Genomic DNA, 18,349 nt, shown 5'->3' with positions numbered 1-18,349 from the left:
AGCCATGTGTGTGATGTCGCTGTTGCTGTCAGGGGCAGAAATCTCTTATCTCCATATTTCTTTCTCGGCAAATTAATGCCCTATAACAGTGTCACACAATAGCACAGAAAAAGCCAATCCTAGCTCGTTTTCAGCTTGTGGATCTGTATCCTGAAAGGTAACAGTTTTGGACATATGTGGACTGCCATTGGATATTTTTTTCTTTCATATGAAAGCAGCGAATAATTGACAATTCTGTCTGAAATTTCTTTATTAGGAACAATCCCTTGAGATGAACCATCTCGTTTTCAAGGGGGTCCGCGGTTCACAAAATACAATTGGTTGTTCAGTTTGACCCACCAGTTTTGGAGATGGCTTATAGACTTGTTGTTATATCTTGCAAAAAACAGCAGGTTGTTTAAACATTAATTTCATATTTCGATTTCAGCTCTGACACTAATTTCAGACATGTTATGTGAAGAGTCTGCCTGTGCTGTTAACTCATGGGCTCTCAGTCAAATTTGGTCACATATGAAGAAATACAAAGGACAAATATTAATTCATGAATAGAATTAAAAACTATAGGCACTGGTGAATAAAAAAAAATGGAGAGATGGGGTTGAAAAGGGGAACAGAAAAAAGAGAAGGAAGACTTCAGTGAAACAAGACACATCTGAGGAGGGATAGAAAGCTTGGCCAATCAAAGGGCTGCCTGGACTGCTTGACCCCACTGGTCCACGCATATTTAATTAGGTCCGTAAGAGGTCAAAATGGACAAAGAAACATCTAAGACAGAACAAAAACTGATCATAAGCTGGAAATGGCGTCTTATGCATGTACTGTATCTATAAAAAGGAAATCACAAAAAATAAACACAGCCAGAGAATCCCTCTTTAACAGTTCTAGTGCCGCTAATTGTTTGATCAAGTGTTCCGCCGCTGCATAATACGCTATTCCGCTATTTGTTTAATGTGTTTAATTCTGTTTTAAAATAATTAAAAAGAAACAGCGCATTTATCCGGGACCTGATGACGAGGCCGTCGCGAAACCGGAAATCAAGTCATCATCTGGGCTGCTAGGCTTCTGGGAAATTGAGCCCAATGCAAGTGGACGGGGGGTTTGTTTGGACTACAACTTGCTCTGCACTTTGGTTTCGTTTCGCATTGGCATGGCCGCTGGTGCATCTGATCATAACAAGACGAACGACCATTTTTTTCCGGATTTTCGTGGTTGAAAGCTGCAAATACTTCAGCGTATGCTCCAAAGGTAAATAAAACAATGTTGGCAGCGTTGGATAACTTTGTGCTGAGACGTCCTGCCCACCCAATCAACACTGTTTGCCATCAGTGCTGTTTGCCATTGACCGACAGGGTGCTGATTTGGTTAACTGTTGGTCAAAGAAGGAGAAGATAGATCGATGGATCGATAACTGATATGTTGAGCTTTTTCTAAGCATTTCGGGGGGTTTACGGCGATTTGACCCCTCAAGGCATAGAACCGGCCGTGCCTGGCATCCACATCCAGTGTGTACGTATAGTTTCAATATATATTTTTTTAAATATTATAAAGCTTGGTTTATAATATGATCCTCCATTACTGAGGCATTACACTGTGCTACGATTATGTAAGGTGTGACGTGTGTGTACGACGTGTTCTGAGTCACGCAGGCGTTTCCATACCGGGCCGTAGCAACGACACAACAGGGACAGAGCTGAGAGAGAGAGAAGAGAGAGAGAGAGAGGAGAGAGAGGTAGAGGTAGAGGTAGAGGTAGAGGTAGAGGTAGAGGTAGAGGTAGAGGTAGAGGTAGAGGTAGAGGTAGAGGTAGAGGTAGAGAAGAGAGAGAGAGAGGATAGGGAGAGGGGGAGAGAGAGAGAGAGAGAGAGAGAGAGAGAGGTAGAGGGGAGAGGGGGGGGAGAGAGAGAGAGAGAAAAGAGAGAGAGAGAGAGAGAGGAGAGAGAGAGGAACGCCTGCATCATGACTCTGACAGACTGCTCAGCTCTCAATCTGTCTGGATGCAATTTTCTGCCTGTCTGTCTGTTGGACAATTTGCCTGGCGACCGCCTGCCTCTCTGTCCATTCCGTCTGTCTGTCTGTCTATCCATCAATCCACTGCAGCCTGCAGTCATGTCTCATTGTGACTATAATCACCATCTCGTCTCTGTCGGGCAGAATGAAGTCAATGAGTTCAATGAATCGTCGCTGTTGGGCAGAAACCTCCTATCTCCATATTCTAACTTTGTGTGTGTGTGTGTGTGTGTGTGTGTGTGTGTGTGTGTGTGTGTGTGTGTGTGTGTGTGTGTGTGTGTGTGTGTGTGTGTGTGTGTGTGTGTGTGTGTGTGTGTGTGTGTGTGTGTGTGTTTATTTTACCATAGGAGAGATACCAGGCAAACGTTGATCAAATAACAATTATTTTGGATTACTCTAATTGTGGTGGACTTCTTGGAAATTAACTTTGTAATGCAGATAACAAAAATGTAACTCTTGAGAGTGTAAAATAAAGACCCGTAAGGGTCCAATTGGTTTAATTTTACACTCTCAAGAGTTAAACTTCTACAAGGGTCCATTTGGTTACCAACTCTCCATCATTTAGCTGGGGACCACAGGACCCTTTCAAGGACCACCGGTGGTCCCCGGACCACTGGTTGAAAACCACTGTACTACAGCATCATACAACAGCATCAGAAGTAGCAGATCCACAAGCTTGTACATGTGCTACTTTTGTTGCTTTTTTTTAATTATTTGAATCTTGAAAAGTTGTGGACATATGAGGTTTCCCCTCCCCCTGACAGAAGCGATCTCTCATTTACCCAACCAGCCCGGGGTTGGTTCCTCTGTCTGAGATGCCAGCAGAGCGTCCATAATTAGATTCCAACATAAAACAAAGAAACTGGAAGACCCCGTGGCAGTCATTCGCCCCGAGACACATGAGAGAAAAACAGGCCGTATTCTAATTACCTAATGGCATCTGATGTTTCAAAGTCACCGTTAATTCATACTTTTTTGGGGCGGGGCCCAACATTAATTTAAGCCAACATTCATTTAATTTTTTTTTGTAATTATTATTATTATTTAAGGGTGGGCTTTTATTCCTTTATTGATGGAACAGTAGACTGACAAGAGCAGGTTTATTTTTTAACCGGCAATCAATCGATTGTGTTCCGGCTTAGATTAATGGAATTAACGTAGTATATTTATCAGGATCGCAATGAAAACTAATTTTCCTTTTCAAGGTATTTATTGGGATCACAATGAAAACTCGTTTTCCTTTTCCAACTTCCTGAAACAAGCGGTGAGCTCTTTTTGTTACAGGCTCGTGATTGGTGTTTTTGTCAGAACGGGCCTGTGTCGCCTTCGCCTTCACCTAACCCCCCCCCCCCCCCACACACACACACACACCCCCACCTCCCTCAAGGCGAGGAGATAAAGCAATGAGCCTCGGCTCTGTCGCCACCGCGTCTCTGCACAGACAAGATGGCCTTATAAGTCACAGGTGACTTTGATCCAATAAAAGGAACGGGCCAGCCGGCTGGCCTGGCTAAACGAAACTTCACTCCCGTCGTCTGCTCACTTGACCTTTTGTGATATAGTCTGTCGGGACGGAGACCTCATAAATCCAAAACTGTTACACCTTTTCAGGATTCAAATTAAACTCCAAATGCGCCTCCCTTCTCACCGTGTTTCAAGCTCGCAGATCTGCTAATTTCATGCTTTTGTGTGACACTGCTGTAGCGTGATTAAGTAGGGTGCTGATTTACGAAAACTAAAATCACAAAAAGTCCGAATATGGAGATAAGAGGTTTCTGATGGACAGCAACAATATAGGAGGAGGCGAGGAGGGAGGAAAAGGAGGGAGCGAGTTGGGCGTTGCAGAGACTCAGGTCTGGATCGTTGAACTCTGTTCTAATAAAGCTCCAGCTGACAAACGGCCGCGTTAATAGATGGAGGCGAGAAAGCAACGAGGGACAGTGAGTCATCCCCACAGAGCGACACAGAATTATGACGGGTAACGAAAGGTGGCTGTGAGCATAATCATTCATCGAGGCGGCAGGGGGGGGGGGGATAACCAATCGAAATGGAGCCGAGGAGCAAAGTGCCACATTTCCATGTTGTAAAACGTTGTCCCTGGTGAGTTGCAAATTAAAGCCTGGTGGGTCGTTCACTTGTTGGAGCTAGATAGAGACAGAGGAAAGGCATGTATCGTCGCTGTCGCGCAGAAACCTCTTATCTCCAGATTTTTACTTTTTTGTGTTTTTTCTTGGTAAAATAACACAGCGTCACACAAAATCATCAAAAGTAGCAGATCCACAAGCTCGAAATGCGGCATGAACGACAAGTTTGAGCTTGTAGATCTGCCACTTGTGATACCTTTGATTTTAGAATGGGAATCCTGAAAAGTAACAGTTATGGGCATATGAGGTTTCCACCATATACAGCAGCAATATGCATGCGCTGAATTAACACCTTTCCATTGACGGTGTGCATTTTAAATACGGTGAGCTATCTGTTCTCCAATATCCGTGCTGAGGTTTCCCTAACTCCTGCTAATAAGAAGTCTCGCCCCGACAAGCTTGAAATGGAGTGCTTTCATAATAATATAAATACCAGTTGATGCAGTATACCACTCAGTATATATGCTGAGATATGCGGCAGGCCATGCCTGCTATGAGGTATAAAACAAGAACCAGAGTCATTTATTTGACTAAAACTATGATGATAAAGTTTTTTTCACTGATGAAAACTAGATAAAAACTAAGCTATGATGACTAAAGCTATGTATTGGTTGGGCGTGGGTGTCACGCTCCGAAAATAGACGATCTACACTAAGGCACTATGATGCCAACAGGGCCTGCCGAGAAAATTGACTCAACTGTAGATTTAGTCGACTAAAATCTTATATTTAATGAACTAAAACTAAAACATGTCAGATGACTACAATATGACTAAAACTAAATTGGAATTTTATTCAAAAGAATATGACTACTTCAAAATATGCCGTCAAAATTAGCATTGCGGTCAGAAGAGAACGCCATGAAGTTCGGAGTTCAGAACTCAGGATTAGTAGCACCACCTCCAGAGCAGCAGGGCCCAAATTAGGTTCTGAGAGAGAAACGTATCGGAAACCAAGCCGTAGGGTAAAGAAACAAAACCCAGAACTCCTGAAATACGTTTCACTGCACAGTATAGTGTTCACATTAGTGTAAAGTACAGTACATGGCCAAAGTGTGAATTTATTCCATCAGCTGAAACTATATGCAGAATGATGGGCAATGGGCAAGCTGAGCTCTCCCTCCTCCATGACAACAACCTTCTCCCCTCCTCTATTAATCATCTACCTTTCAGCAAGCCCCCCAAAACAAAGTTAAATTGTATTGTTGTTTCCAACACTGAACGGAAATCACATCTTGCTGCGTGGGCCAAAAATACGAGTGGCTTGGAAGAACACAAATTGTGTTACATGCTGTAATTCTACTCCAACAAGGTGTATGTGTACTCTCTGATATCAAACTACATTACCCCCTCTCTCTCTCTCTCTCTCTGCAGTGTTTGTCCCTTGTGGTCGAGCTCTGGAATAGACAGCCATTCATCAGCGCCCAGAGGGCTGTAGTCAATGCCGATTGAATTGTCATTGACTGAACTGATAAATCATGGCAGATGACAAATGAATACGCTGTATGGCTAGTTAAACTGGATTTGCTGTGGATGGATGGATTGGGGGGGGGGGGGGGGGGGGGGGGGGGTTGGGGGGGTCAGGGGTTAAGGACACAAGATACACTTTCACGATTTTTCAAAAATAGCAGATCTAGCTTGTAGATCTGTAATTTCTGAACAGCCAAAGTATAAAATATGGTTAAAATGATTAATGCTGTATTAACTACTTTTGATGGGTCCCCCTGATTTTTCTTTATTATTATTTAACAGATTCAGGTTGGGGTTAGGATTTGGAAAGGGTTAAGTGTAGGGGCGTTATGCATGGTGTTTAGGGATGGAGCTCGAAAACTGAGCCCATTACAAAGTCAATAACACACCCGGAAACAAACTCAATAACACATCGAGTACCCATCCGGAATCAATGGGCCTTGGGCTTGGCGAGCCTGGTATCGAGCATAGCAGCCCTGACGTCATGTTTAAACAACCAAGACAAGAGTTGATCAACAATTAAATCTTATCAACTGGCACAAGCATGTAAAAGTGTATTGATACCTGCCAACCAGCGCTGCCTGGGGAAACAAAATTATGCTTTTTGACATTACACACATTAACCAGTTAACAGTTTCTTCAATAATTATCTTCCAAAAGTAAAATGGTGATTTTGTTTTTGTTACATAAATATGCTTTTTCTGTTAATAAAGAGCTGAAGAGACATGGAGATGTTATAGTAATTATTACAGTAATATTTATAATATAAAGCAATTAATGGTTGTTTTAATGATAGACATCTTCATTTAATTTTAGATGGTGGCCAGCCACAAACTCACAAACTAACTGGCCAATACAAAAATATACCAGTTCTGTTCAAAAGTTGTCGTCTCACGTCTTTCCACAAAATAGAAATAGAAAATGCTCAATAGTGGACTCGGAAAAAAAGTCTGGATCAATAAGCAGGATCGATAAGGTGCTGGTTATCAATACAAAGTAACGAGTTCCATCCTAGTGATGTCGTCCACTGAAAATAGCCAATTAGTTATTTTGAGTTTAATCCATAAAATCGGAGGCCGATTATACAAAATGCCTTCTAAACCAGTGGTTACTTCTCGTTTTACGCACGCACGCACGCACGCACGCACGCACGCACGCACGCACGCACGCACGCACGCACGCACGCACGCACGCACGCACGCAGACTCTTTGTATTACTGTATACTTGCAAGTAAAAAGGGTTAAGCTTGCTTTCAAAATGTACACCGAGTAAAAGTACAATAGTATAGCGAGTACAGCAGTATAGCGAGTATAGCAGTATAGCAGAGTGAGGCGACAGAGAGACAGCGCTGCATAGCGGCGTTGGCAGCTGTATCCGTGCTGATGATGACTTTAGCGACAGCAACAAGACATTAATTCCAAACACGCCGTGGGAAAGTCTAATTAGCTGCCACAGCCCAAAGCACTACACACACACGCATAACAGCTGCAGGCACACGCACGCAGCGTTCATTTAAATGCAGCCCAACATCTGTACACATGTACACAGGGGTAAAATCCATCTCACATAATACCTATGGCTGTCAGAGAAGTTCAGACAGCACAGCACAGCACAGCACAGGTGCATTCGTTCTTTTCTTAGATCTGCTCCCTTTGTTGAGTCTTTTAAATCCAGGTTAAAAAACTCTATATTCTCAAGCTTCTGAATGCCCCTGAAGGGCTGAATTTGCCTTCCTTATATGTTTAAGAAGGGTTTGCCTTCCTGTCATGTTTAAGAAGGGTTTGCCTTCCTTATATGTTTAAGAATCGTTTGCCTTGCCTTTTCTTTTCTCTCTACTGACTGACTACTATGTTTAAGAAGGGTTTGCCTTCCTTTTCTTTTCTCTCTACTGACTGACTATATGACTGGAGTGCTGTTTAATTATTTATGGTTCTGTTTTGCTGTTTATATCGATCTGTAAGAACTTTATTAGAATGCGAGTTGTTCTCATGAATGTATAAATACATTTGATTGATTGACGCGCACGCACACACGCGCACGCACGCACGCACACACACACGCACACACACACAGAGAGAGAGAGACGGCTGTCCACTCATCTCCGTGTTGCATAGTATTTCTTCTTAATATAATGCCCTACTTTGTCATACCAGAGTGTCATGCAAAAATCTGCTATTTTTGCTATTTTATATATCTTCATTTTTTTTAAAGTGTGTCTGTTCTATAAATACTACGCCGGTGCCCGTTGGGTACTGGCCTACTCGGGAACGATGCAAATAGGGAATGAATGCCCTACCCGTTATAATAACCATCTGTCTGTCTGTGGCCCATATGGAAAAGTGCAGTGGTAAAGAGTGCAAACTGACAAGTGGACTGACTAACTAATCAAATGGCAGGTGTGGGGAACTTTTCAAACTTATTCTAAATGCAAAGTAATTAACAAGAGCTTGTGGCTAAATAATAACTACAGTGGATCCATTGAAAAACAGGTTGTTGTTTTTTTGTCCTTTTCCTGAAAAGTAACAGCTTTGGATATACAAGGTTTCCACCCGATAGCGCCGATGAGGAGCGGGAGGAGCAGGAGGAGGGAACACGTTCACACTCATTTTCTCCACGGCGGGACATCTGAACCGTCCCGCCGTGCTCCTCCTCACAACAACAACCTTCACAAGGCCTGACCTTGTGGGACGGCCGGACAGACAGAGGGATGGACATATGTATGCCCATAGGACTGAGGGACGGACAGAGGGATGACCCCAGGACAGAGGGACGGACATAGGTATGCCCATAGGACTGAGGGACAGACAGAGGGATGACCCCAGGACAGAGGGACGGACATAGGTATGCCCATAGGACTGAGGGACGGACAGAGGGATGACCCAGGACAGAGGGACGGACATAGGTATGCCCATAGGACTGAGGGACGGACAGAGGGATGACCACAGGACTGAGGGACGGACATAGGTATGCCCATAGGACTGAGGGACAGACAAAGGGATGACCCAGGACAGAGGGACGGACATAGGAATGCCCATAGGACTGAGGGACGGACAGAGGGATGACCACAGGACTGAGGGACGGACAGGACTGAGGGTCGGACAGAGGGATGACCAAAGGGCTGAGGGAACAGGCCGGCAGAGCAGATGGTCTCATGGTGTTCCCACCCAAGGTCCCATTAAGAAACAGAGGCAGGCCCTGACCTATTTCTGTATATTGCGCAAATGCACCAGCCGATGGAGGCGGAGCAGGGTGGTGGTGTTATAATCCTCAACCATGTATTTTTTTGCTCATTATGGGATGCTCATATTATTGCCATATTCTAACTTTTAGTTTTTCTCCGCTACTTGATCATACTACTACAGCGTCACACAAAAGATCTGCAAGCTTGAAACATGGAATTAGAATCCTGAAAAGTAACAGTATTGGACATGATGACGTTTCCACCCGATAGAGACTACCAGAGACTTAGATGCTTAGATGACTGGGGTTCCCCCAGGGCTCTACTAGGTCCGCTATAGAGACTTAGATGCTTAGATGACTGGGGTTCCCCCAGGGCTCTACTAGGTCCGCTATAGAGACTTAGATGCTTAGATGACTGGGGTTCCCCCAGGGCTCTACTAGGTCCGCTACCATTTAGACTTAGATGCTTAGATGACTGGGGTTCCCCCAGGGCTCTACTAGGTCCGCTACCATTTAGACTTAGATGCTTAGATGACTGGGGTTCCCCCAGGGCTCTACTAGGTCCGCTATAGAGACTTAGATGCTTAGATGACTGGGGTTCCACCAGGGCTCTACTAGGTCCGCTACCATTTAGACTTAGATGCTTAGATGACTGGGGTTCCCCCAGGGCTCTACTAGGGCCGCTACCAGAGACTTAGATGCTTAGCTGACTGGGGTTCCCCCAGGGCTCTACTAGGTCCGCTATAGAGACTTAGATGCTTAGATGACTGGGGTTCCCCCAGGGCTCTACTAGGTCCGCTATAGAGACTTAGATGCTTAGATGACTGGGGTTCCCCCAGGGCTCTACTAGGTCCGCTACCATAGAGACTTAGATGCTTAGATGACTGGGGTTCCCCCAGGGCTCTACTAGAGACTTAGATGCTTAGATGACTGGGGTTCCCCCAGGGCTCTACTAGGTCCGCTATAGAGACTTAGATGCTTAGATGACTGGGGTTCCCCCAGGGCTCTACTAGGTCCGCTACCATAGAGACTTAGATGCTTAGATGACTGGGGTTCCCCCAGGGCTCTACTAGGTCCGCTATAGAGACTTAGATGCTTAGATGACTGGGGTTCCCCCAGGGCTCTACTAGGTCCGCTATAGAGACTTAGATGCTTAGATGACTGGGGTTCCCCCAGGGCTCTACTAGGTCCGCTACCATAGAGACTTAGATGCTTAGATGACTGGGGTTCCCCCAGGGCTCTACTAGGTCCGCTACCATAGAGACTTAGATGCTTAGATGACTGGGGTTCCCCCAGGGCTCTACTAGGTCTACTAGGTCTTAGATGACTGGGGTTCCCCCAGGGCTCTACTAGGTCCGCTACCATTTAACTCTACAGTAAATCTCTTCACCGGAAATAAGCAGAACTACCAGTGCTTGTAGATTGCTCGTTTTCGCTGATGGTTTTGCCCTCAGAATAAGGACGTTGCAAGAGTTCAAGTGGCGTAATGCAAGAGTCAAAAGTAAACTATAGGTGCGCACATTTGCGCTAGGTGCTGTGGTGTGGTTTCGATCCACAGCGGATCCATCCATTTTGTAATAAAGAAGTATCTTTTAGCGTCTTCGGTGTGCAGGCTCTATACCTGGACCACAATGCACTGCTGATGAGATGCCCTGTGTAGGCGAGTCGCTTCAAGTGGGTGTCGTTGCCGTCGGCCGTAAAACTCTTATGTCAAAAACCGCTACTTTTCAGGGAATGGAAGAAAAAAAAGTGTGTACACACACACACACACATCATGCGTGCGTGCGTGCGTGTGTGCATGCGTGCGTGCGTATTACTATAATTGTGAGGACCAAACAAGCATAGTACAATTTGATAAATAGACAATGTTAGAAGGACATTTCCGTGAGAGAAAAGATGTTTGTGGAGATAGGTTTGCAATTAGAAAAAGATTCAGGTTGGGGTTCGTGTTTTGATTAGGGGGGGGGGGGTTAAGTTTTAGGGTTAACGACTTATTAGCTTATTAGCGAAAAATAGCTATAATTCTGTTATTTTAGGCCATTTTCAATACCGTCCTAAAATGTTGATGTCCTCCGAGTAAAGTAATAAACGTGTGTGTGTGGTATCTGTGCTGCTGTCCATCAAAACGTTTGTAACCATAGCAACTGCCGTGTTAACGGTGCCCAGTCATCCAATTTTCTGGGGCTGTCCACCGCAGGTCCACACAGGTATTAACGCGCACGCACGCACGCACGCACGCGCACACGCACACGCGCACACACACACACACACACACACACACACACACACACACACACACACACACACACACACACACACACACACACACACACACACACACACACACACACACACACACACACACACACACACACACACACAGGCCGTTCTGTGTAGATAGAATGTGTCGGATGCTAGAAGCAGAAAGGCAGGGGCAGATTGAGACAAATAGCCTTGCGCCCTGCCTTCCCTGTTGATTCCCCTGCCTGGATCGGCTTGGCTGCTCCTGAAAAGATCAAGTATAGCCCCAGGCCTATTGAATTACCACACCAATCTAAAGCCACCAACACCAGCACTACGGTGCAGGCTCACCGCATGACACTCTGCCCGGGAGGAGACGTCAGTGCTGGACAAAGTACTCCACCAACCCCGCCGGTACTATACGACAGTGGTTCCCACATTCCTTTCATGTCAAGGACCCCCCAAATTGTATTGCCCCACCCAAGGGACCCCCAAGAAGAGACGATTTAGGCTATGTAAAACATGATTAAAATAAATCTACGATGAATTAGATTCTAAACAATTATATGTACGTCCGACTTATGTACACTTATGTACATCTGCTATTTTGTAATAGCCAACAGATAAATGGAATAAATGGAAGAATTATTCCGATGCTGTATCTGTGTCATTTTCATGTCAAGACATCTGAAAATATTTTGTGCCAGGGACCAACAGAAGAGAAGATTTGTGTGGACCAAATTTAAATTTTTAAACATTTTCAAACACTGTCAAGATCTTTTTTTTTTTTGCAGATGTACAACTACAAAACAAGGAAAAAGAGACTGTGACGCTTGCTATACTAACACATTCTGCTGTGGAAGCCCCTCCTCAAGGACCCCTGGGGGACCACGCCGGGTCCGGACCCCACTTTGAGTACCACTGTCCCAGCTATAGCAGACACTGAGTGGGCCAGACATTTGATTGGGGAACATCATCAGCGGCGGCGGCGGGGGCCACGGGCGGGCGGCACACGGCTGGAAGAGAAAAGCAACGGGCCGTCGCCTGTGGTTGGCACGGCCGGCGTACGTGAGACAGGAGGAAGCCATTACTGCCGGCGGGCATTGCTCACGCTGAGAAATAACAGTCAACAACGAGCAGCAGGTGCCGACACACACACACAAACACACACACAGGCGAGGACCGTGACCGTGCATGTGCCCTTCTGTGTGTGTTGTGTGTGCGTGCGTGGGTGTATTGATTTGCGCGGACGTGCCCTGCTGAGAGACTTTACGACAAAGCAGAGTTGCGATAATACATTGTTTCCTCGCAGTGGTCATTTATCAAAGACATCCGTCCATGTGTGATCATAGCCTCCGACACACGTGTGCACACACACACACACACACACACACACACACACACACACACACACACACACACACACACACACACACACACACACACACACACACACACACACACACACACACACACACACACACACACACACACACACACACACACACACACACACACACAGCCATATATCCAATTTCGATTAGGGACACTGTCACCTTGTGTGCTTTACAAAAGCCGGGGGGGGGAATGATTGATACGGAAGCGTTGGCCGGTCTGTGTTTGCTCGTCTCAGAGGGCTCGCTAGCTTTTTGTGTTGGTCATCACCCTTACAATATAAAGTCCAATCAAATATTTATCACCCCCAGTCACACATGACCGGGCTCCCACAGTGTAGCTTTTAGCCCACGGCGAGCTCCAGGGGTGAAAGGGAGAAGCATTAGGGGATACTTTATTATTGCTGTCGGCGCAGAAACCTTTTATCTCCATAGTACATTGGTTGTGGTTTGTTTTACCGAAAATTAACGCCCTACTTGATCATACTACAGCGTCACACAAAAGCATGAAAAGTAGCAGATCCACAAGCTCGAAGCGGGGCCACGAAGCAGCCAGTTCTGAGCTTTTCCATCTGAATTTGAACCCTGAAAAGTGACCGTTTCGGACACCCGACAGACGATTTACTTTCAAGAAAACGGCAACACGATGCCGGGGCGCACATGGAAATCTGTTGAATCAACCGTTCCAGCAATGTTTTAACATCGACAACGTTTAACAATGTTTAACATACTGCGACCGGCGACCGCAGTACCAAGGGCAAGACCTCCGGATGTCTGACCATCCATCTGCTGCACGGCTACCGTCAAGACTGCTGAACAATTAAGGCCTGATCACCTCCTGTCACCAGACCGGTGGCCTGAAAGAGCCCTATGCTTTTCCGAGCATAGAGGTGCGGAACAAACTAGCGCTGGAAACGGACACCGACACTATTGGTTCACCAACCTATGAGCCCGCCTCCACTCCCCCCGCTCTGTAGAGACTGTACTTTCCCTGTGGACAAGCCAAGTAGATTTTATTTCAGTTTTGGGTTTTTTTGCACCTGACTTAATAATGCACAACATCTATGCCTGCTGCTATGTGGAATTACCAATATGCGTTACCACTTTAATCGCTTACAGTACGTAGTTGATCGACTTTAGCTACAAAATAATGTAGATATCTTGATTATTTTTATTTTGCTGGGGACCCCGTGGAAAGCCCACAAGGACCCCTGGGGGTCACCGGACCACACTTTGAGAACCACTGCATTAGGGGGGAGGGAGGGGGGGTAATGGAGTTTACGGAAAAATCAGTTCATTGTACAATGAAGTTTGATTCTGATTGAAAGAGGTGTACTAAAAGGCTGTCCTTCTCAAAGCTCCTCGTGTCGAGTGAGAGAAGGGCATGCATGCGGGGCGGGTGTGTGTCCGTGCGGTGTGCCAGTGGGACAGAAGCGAAGATGAAAGAGAGGCTCATTTAGGAAACCGACGGCTTCCTTCAAGGAACTAGCTCATCTCATCTCCTTCACCACGAAAGAGGCTGATGATGGAAGCCGCGGGGGCCGCCTCTCAACTCCCAGCTCCTCTCTGTCTCCCACCAGCCAGCCGCCTGCCTGCCTGTGTGTCGAGTAGATCGACTGTCACATTCCAACAGCCGCTAACAATGACACCGTATTAGTTTTGGATGGTTCCCTTCTCCATCCTGTGTGTGTGTGTGTGTGTGTGTGTGTGTGTGTGTGTGTGTGTGTGTGTGTGTGTGTGTGTGTGTGTGTGTACACCGTCTAGTTTACATCCTGCTCCCCAGACGCGCCCAGATAGATGAAATGTCTGCGAGGAACAGACATTGTTATTATTCCCACATTCGAATGAAAGTGCCGCTTGACAAACAAATGAACAGAGGCGACGGCTGGAAAGAAAGAGTGTGGTAATTCGTAGCTCAACGGTTCATCGTAGTGGGAAACATTGGAGTGCTTCACGGAGCAAAGCATGCGACAAATCAGAGGAAGGCAGTGATGAAACAATAAAATAATGTAATTTCAATATAATGGAGAAACAAATGCCCCTATCAGGATATCCAGTTCTGCTCTTAAGGCCATTCAAGATATTGGACTGTGGGCAAGTTCACAAGCTAGTGCTCATCTTTATGGCAACATTTTTTAATGTTACCTTATTTATTAAAGTGTCAACCGTCTCTGCAAGAGGGTGACACATTTTTAATCAATACAACGTTTTATGCGCAGCTTTTATGGAGGTGCATTTAGTTTATTTATGGAGGTAAAGTGTTGTTGGGCAATCACAGTGACCACCAATCAGTTATTGACTTCGGTTCCCCTCCAGAAGCAAAGGAATGGAATATATGAAATATGAAATATGGAATAACGAATGTTATGAATTGCCATGCTGTGGTCTAACCCAGTGGTTCCCAAACAATTGCAAGAGCATATTTCCCACAGATTGACAACTTCTATCCCTACTGCGCACACACTGCATATGTTCACAAATAAATGTCTCTCTCACACACGCCCACGTCACTTCGGCTGGCTGAGCCTCAGTAGAGTGAATTACTGAATGAGTGCAATGCAGTGGGGGGAGAGAGAGAGAGAGAGAGAGAGAGAGAGAGAGAGACAGACAGACAGACAGACAGACAGACAGACAGACAGACAGACAGACAGACAGACAGACAGACAGACAGACAGACAGACAGACAGACAGACAGACAGACAGACAGACAGACAGACAGACAGACAGACAGACAGACAGACAGACAGACAGACAGACAGACAGACAGACAGACAGACAGACAGACGGTCATATGGCCTTCATGTCAAGGACCCCCAATATGCATTTGGCTAATGGAAATGTTTTTGCAATGCCGTGAAATAGCAATGAGCGATGTGCGGGTCATCATCTAATTTATTTAACCATCCAACACAATTAAGACTTATGCCTTTTTGGCGCGGGCTCCATCACCATCACTCTTAGATTATGGTGCATCCGTCAACAGTTAAATAATGTGTTTTCTGTTAATGTGATTGGGGGGAGGTGGGGGTGGGGGGGGGTATTTGGCTACCCCCCAACATGATGAACACACATAATTTGCTCATTAACTGGGGCTTCTTCTCGCCGTAACACTCGAAACATACAAACAAACAATCTGAGAAAATACATTATTCTCAGGTTGGAGATATCAACTCACCAGAACTCTGCCGGTGAGCGTCTGGGCGGAGATCATGACCCCGGCCCAATCTTTGACAGAGGTCATCCATCCCACCTCGGTCATGGGGACCTCTGTGTTGTCCCCTTCCTTAGTCGTCCCGTCAGCTTGTATAACGAACGGGGACGGGGACGGGCTTCGGAGCCTCCTGCACAAAGGAAGAAGACAAAACACCGTCAGGGAATCCAGCAAAAACACATACAACTTTTCACTCTCAAACTTTCTTTTGTAACTCTCAGAGTTACAGACCTGTAAGTAAATGTCCGTTTGGAACCCCCCCCCCCCTGCTGGACCCCACTTTAAGAACCACTGAAACCATGTAAACAGCACAGTAAAGTGTAGGAAAAGTGTTCAACATGTTGGGTCAAGCAAAATGTGCACAAACTCTGGCAGGAATGGATGTGGCATTGGAGTAAAGATGTTTAAGATCTTTATTATTATTAAGCCAAATCACAAAAAGGAGAAAAAGAAAGAAAGAGACACAGAGAGATGGAGGCAGACACAGCTATGAGTGCATTGTTAAAAAGAAAAGGGGTCAAAAAAGGTTTAAACCAAAAGAAAAATCCTGAACAATTGCTGCCATTTCTTTTAAGTAAATTGAATGTACAGCTTTGTCTATACATTTCCTTTCATTTTTTTTGTTTTAAATGTTTTGATTTAACATATAACAGTCCTTTGAATTAGATTTAGAGATGGACACACACACACACACACACACACACACACACACACACACACACACACACACACACACACACACACACACACACACACACACACACACACACACACACACACACACACACACACACACACACACACACACACACACACACACACACACACACACACACACACACACACACACACACACACACACACACGACTGTGGTCAGAGAAATGGCCCACAACTCAGGAGCTGTGAAGCAGAAGTATCGGGGAAAATAATATTAAACACTGATTTACTGAACAAGCATCAAACTCCTGATTTCTATGTGAGTTTGTTGAGCAATGCTGCACTTAACTAAGTCTAATAGGGCTTTAACATCCTGTCTACAACCTCTGAGCTCCGGAGAACGACTGAAACAACTCGACCGTCACGCCACGACAGCAATAACCATCCATCTGCCTACAGTATGTTGAACGTGTCCGTGTGCACATGAGAGAGAGAGAGAGAGAGAGAGAGAGAGAGAGAGAGAGAGAGAGAGAGAGAGAGAGAGAGAGAGAGAGAGAGAGAGAGAGAGAGAGAGAGAGAGAGAGAGAGAGAGAGAGAGAGAGAGCGAGCGCATGGAGGAGAATGTACAGGAGAGCGTCTGTGCAGTCGCCCGGCTGCCATTTGCACATTTATGGGGCCTCATTGGGCCTCGGGGTAGAAAGTGGTTTAGAACTGCTGATCTCAGACTGTTCTCATCATCATGCAGGCTGCATATTACACGACAATGTTGTATAATATAAATAAAAACTAGACTAAAATGTCACGGAGGGACTAGTGCATTGGGTAAACATCCAGTAGAACTAAAAAAGTAATTTTATGTTTGGTGGCGCTCGGGTGTTGCACTGAATATAGCAGATGTTCAATCACAATAAGTCGCGCTGTGACACGTTAATTGTGAGCTTGCAGATCGGCTATTTTCAGCATGTATTCAAATGTAAAATCTGCCACTACGGTTGATTACAAAATCAACCGTAGATTTAGTTGACTAAAAAAACTAAAACTTTGACTGATGATCACTAAAATATGACTAAATTAAATCATTATTCAAAAGACTATGACTAAAAGTACATTAAACACTTTGAACGCATAACCTGCGTTCCACGACATTTATTCCATTGTCTTTCCACGCATAATACGCTAAACCCGCCATTTGTTTAATTCGCCGTTGTTAGATGGTTATTATGAAAATCCGCTTCATACAATGTACAATGTAACGAGGCGGACGCGTTATGATGATGTAACCGGAAATCAACCAACCGCCGGCTTGCAATATGGGAAACTGAGTCCAATGCAAAGTGAACGAGGGGGTACGGCCAAGCTACACCAGGCTTTTCTCGCACAAAACGCGCGCGTTTACCCTAAACGGGTGCGTTGAATTTAGGTCCAGTCCTATTTAAAAAAAACGCACGCGCGGGGATCGTGTTTAGGGTAAACGCGCGAGAAAAGCCTGGTGTAGCTTGGCCGGTAGGGACAATCTTGGCTCGCTTTGCTCTTCGTCTGTGACCCGGATCGAGGAAGTGGCTTATGTGTCGGCTCAATAACAAAGCTTGGGACTGTTTTCAAGCAGATTTTCATAGATCAAAAGGCGCATATGCTCCCAAGGTAATTAAACAATCCCGGCAGTCACGGTATTTAGTCAATTATACTATAACGCATGGAATGTGTTCAAATTTGCTGTCAAAATTGACACCGATTCAGTCCGTCCGGTTCCGTACCCCAGCCCTGTGCATGCCGGCCTAGCCGGGCCCTCTCAGCTGTCTGGTCTCCTGTCTGAAGCAGCAGCCGTTCATCGACATGCCTCGACTTCGCCTCGCCTCGCTGGCCAACGCTGCTGTACGCAGCTGTTTGCTCAAGCACGCCACTCACCCCTAGCTGATCAGAGACAAGCACACACTCTAGGACCGGGCAATTTACAGGAAAAAAAGGACGTGGGCTTATAAGAAAACATATCGAAACCGATTAACCAGAACCAATAATTGAATAAGAGATTATTCAATTAACATTGCAT

At 45.5% G+C, this 18,349-nt stretch overlaps 1 protein-coding gene across 1 annotated transcript in view; it reads right to left on the bottom strand.

Moving 5' to 3' along the window:
* LOC306931232 (calcium-activated potassium channel subunit alpha-1-like) overlaps positions 1-18,349 on the bottom strand; it is a 247,320-nt gene that overhangs the window by 165,307 nt on the left and 63,664 nt on the right. Inside the window, 2 exon segments of the mRNA XM_079512515.1 lie at positions 15,609-15,762; positions 15,764-15,774. Of these exon segments, the coding sequence (XP_079368641.1) occupies positions 15,609-15,762; positions 15,764-15,774 (165 nt within the window).

The sequence above is a fragment of the Electrona antarctica genome, assembly GCF_951216825.1.
Source record: "Electrona antarctica genome assembly, chromosome: 10".
Taxonomy (NCBI): Eukaryota; Metazoa; Chordata; class Actinopteri; order Myctophiformes; family Myctophidae; genus Electrona; species Electrona antarctica.
This window is presented reverse-complemented; position numbering and strand designations above follow the sequence as displayed.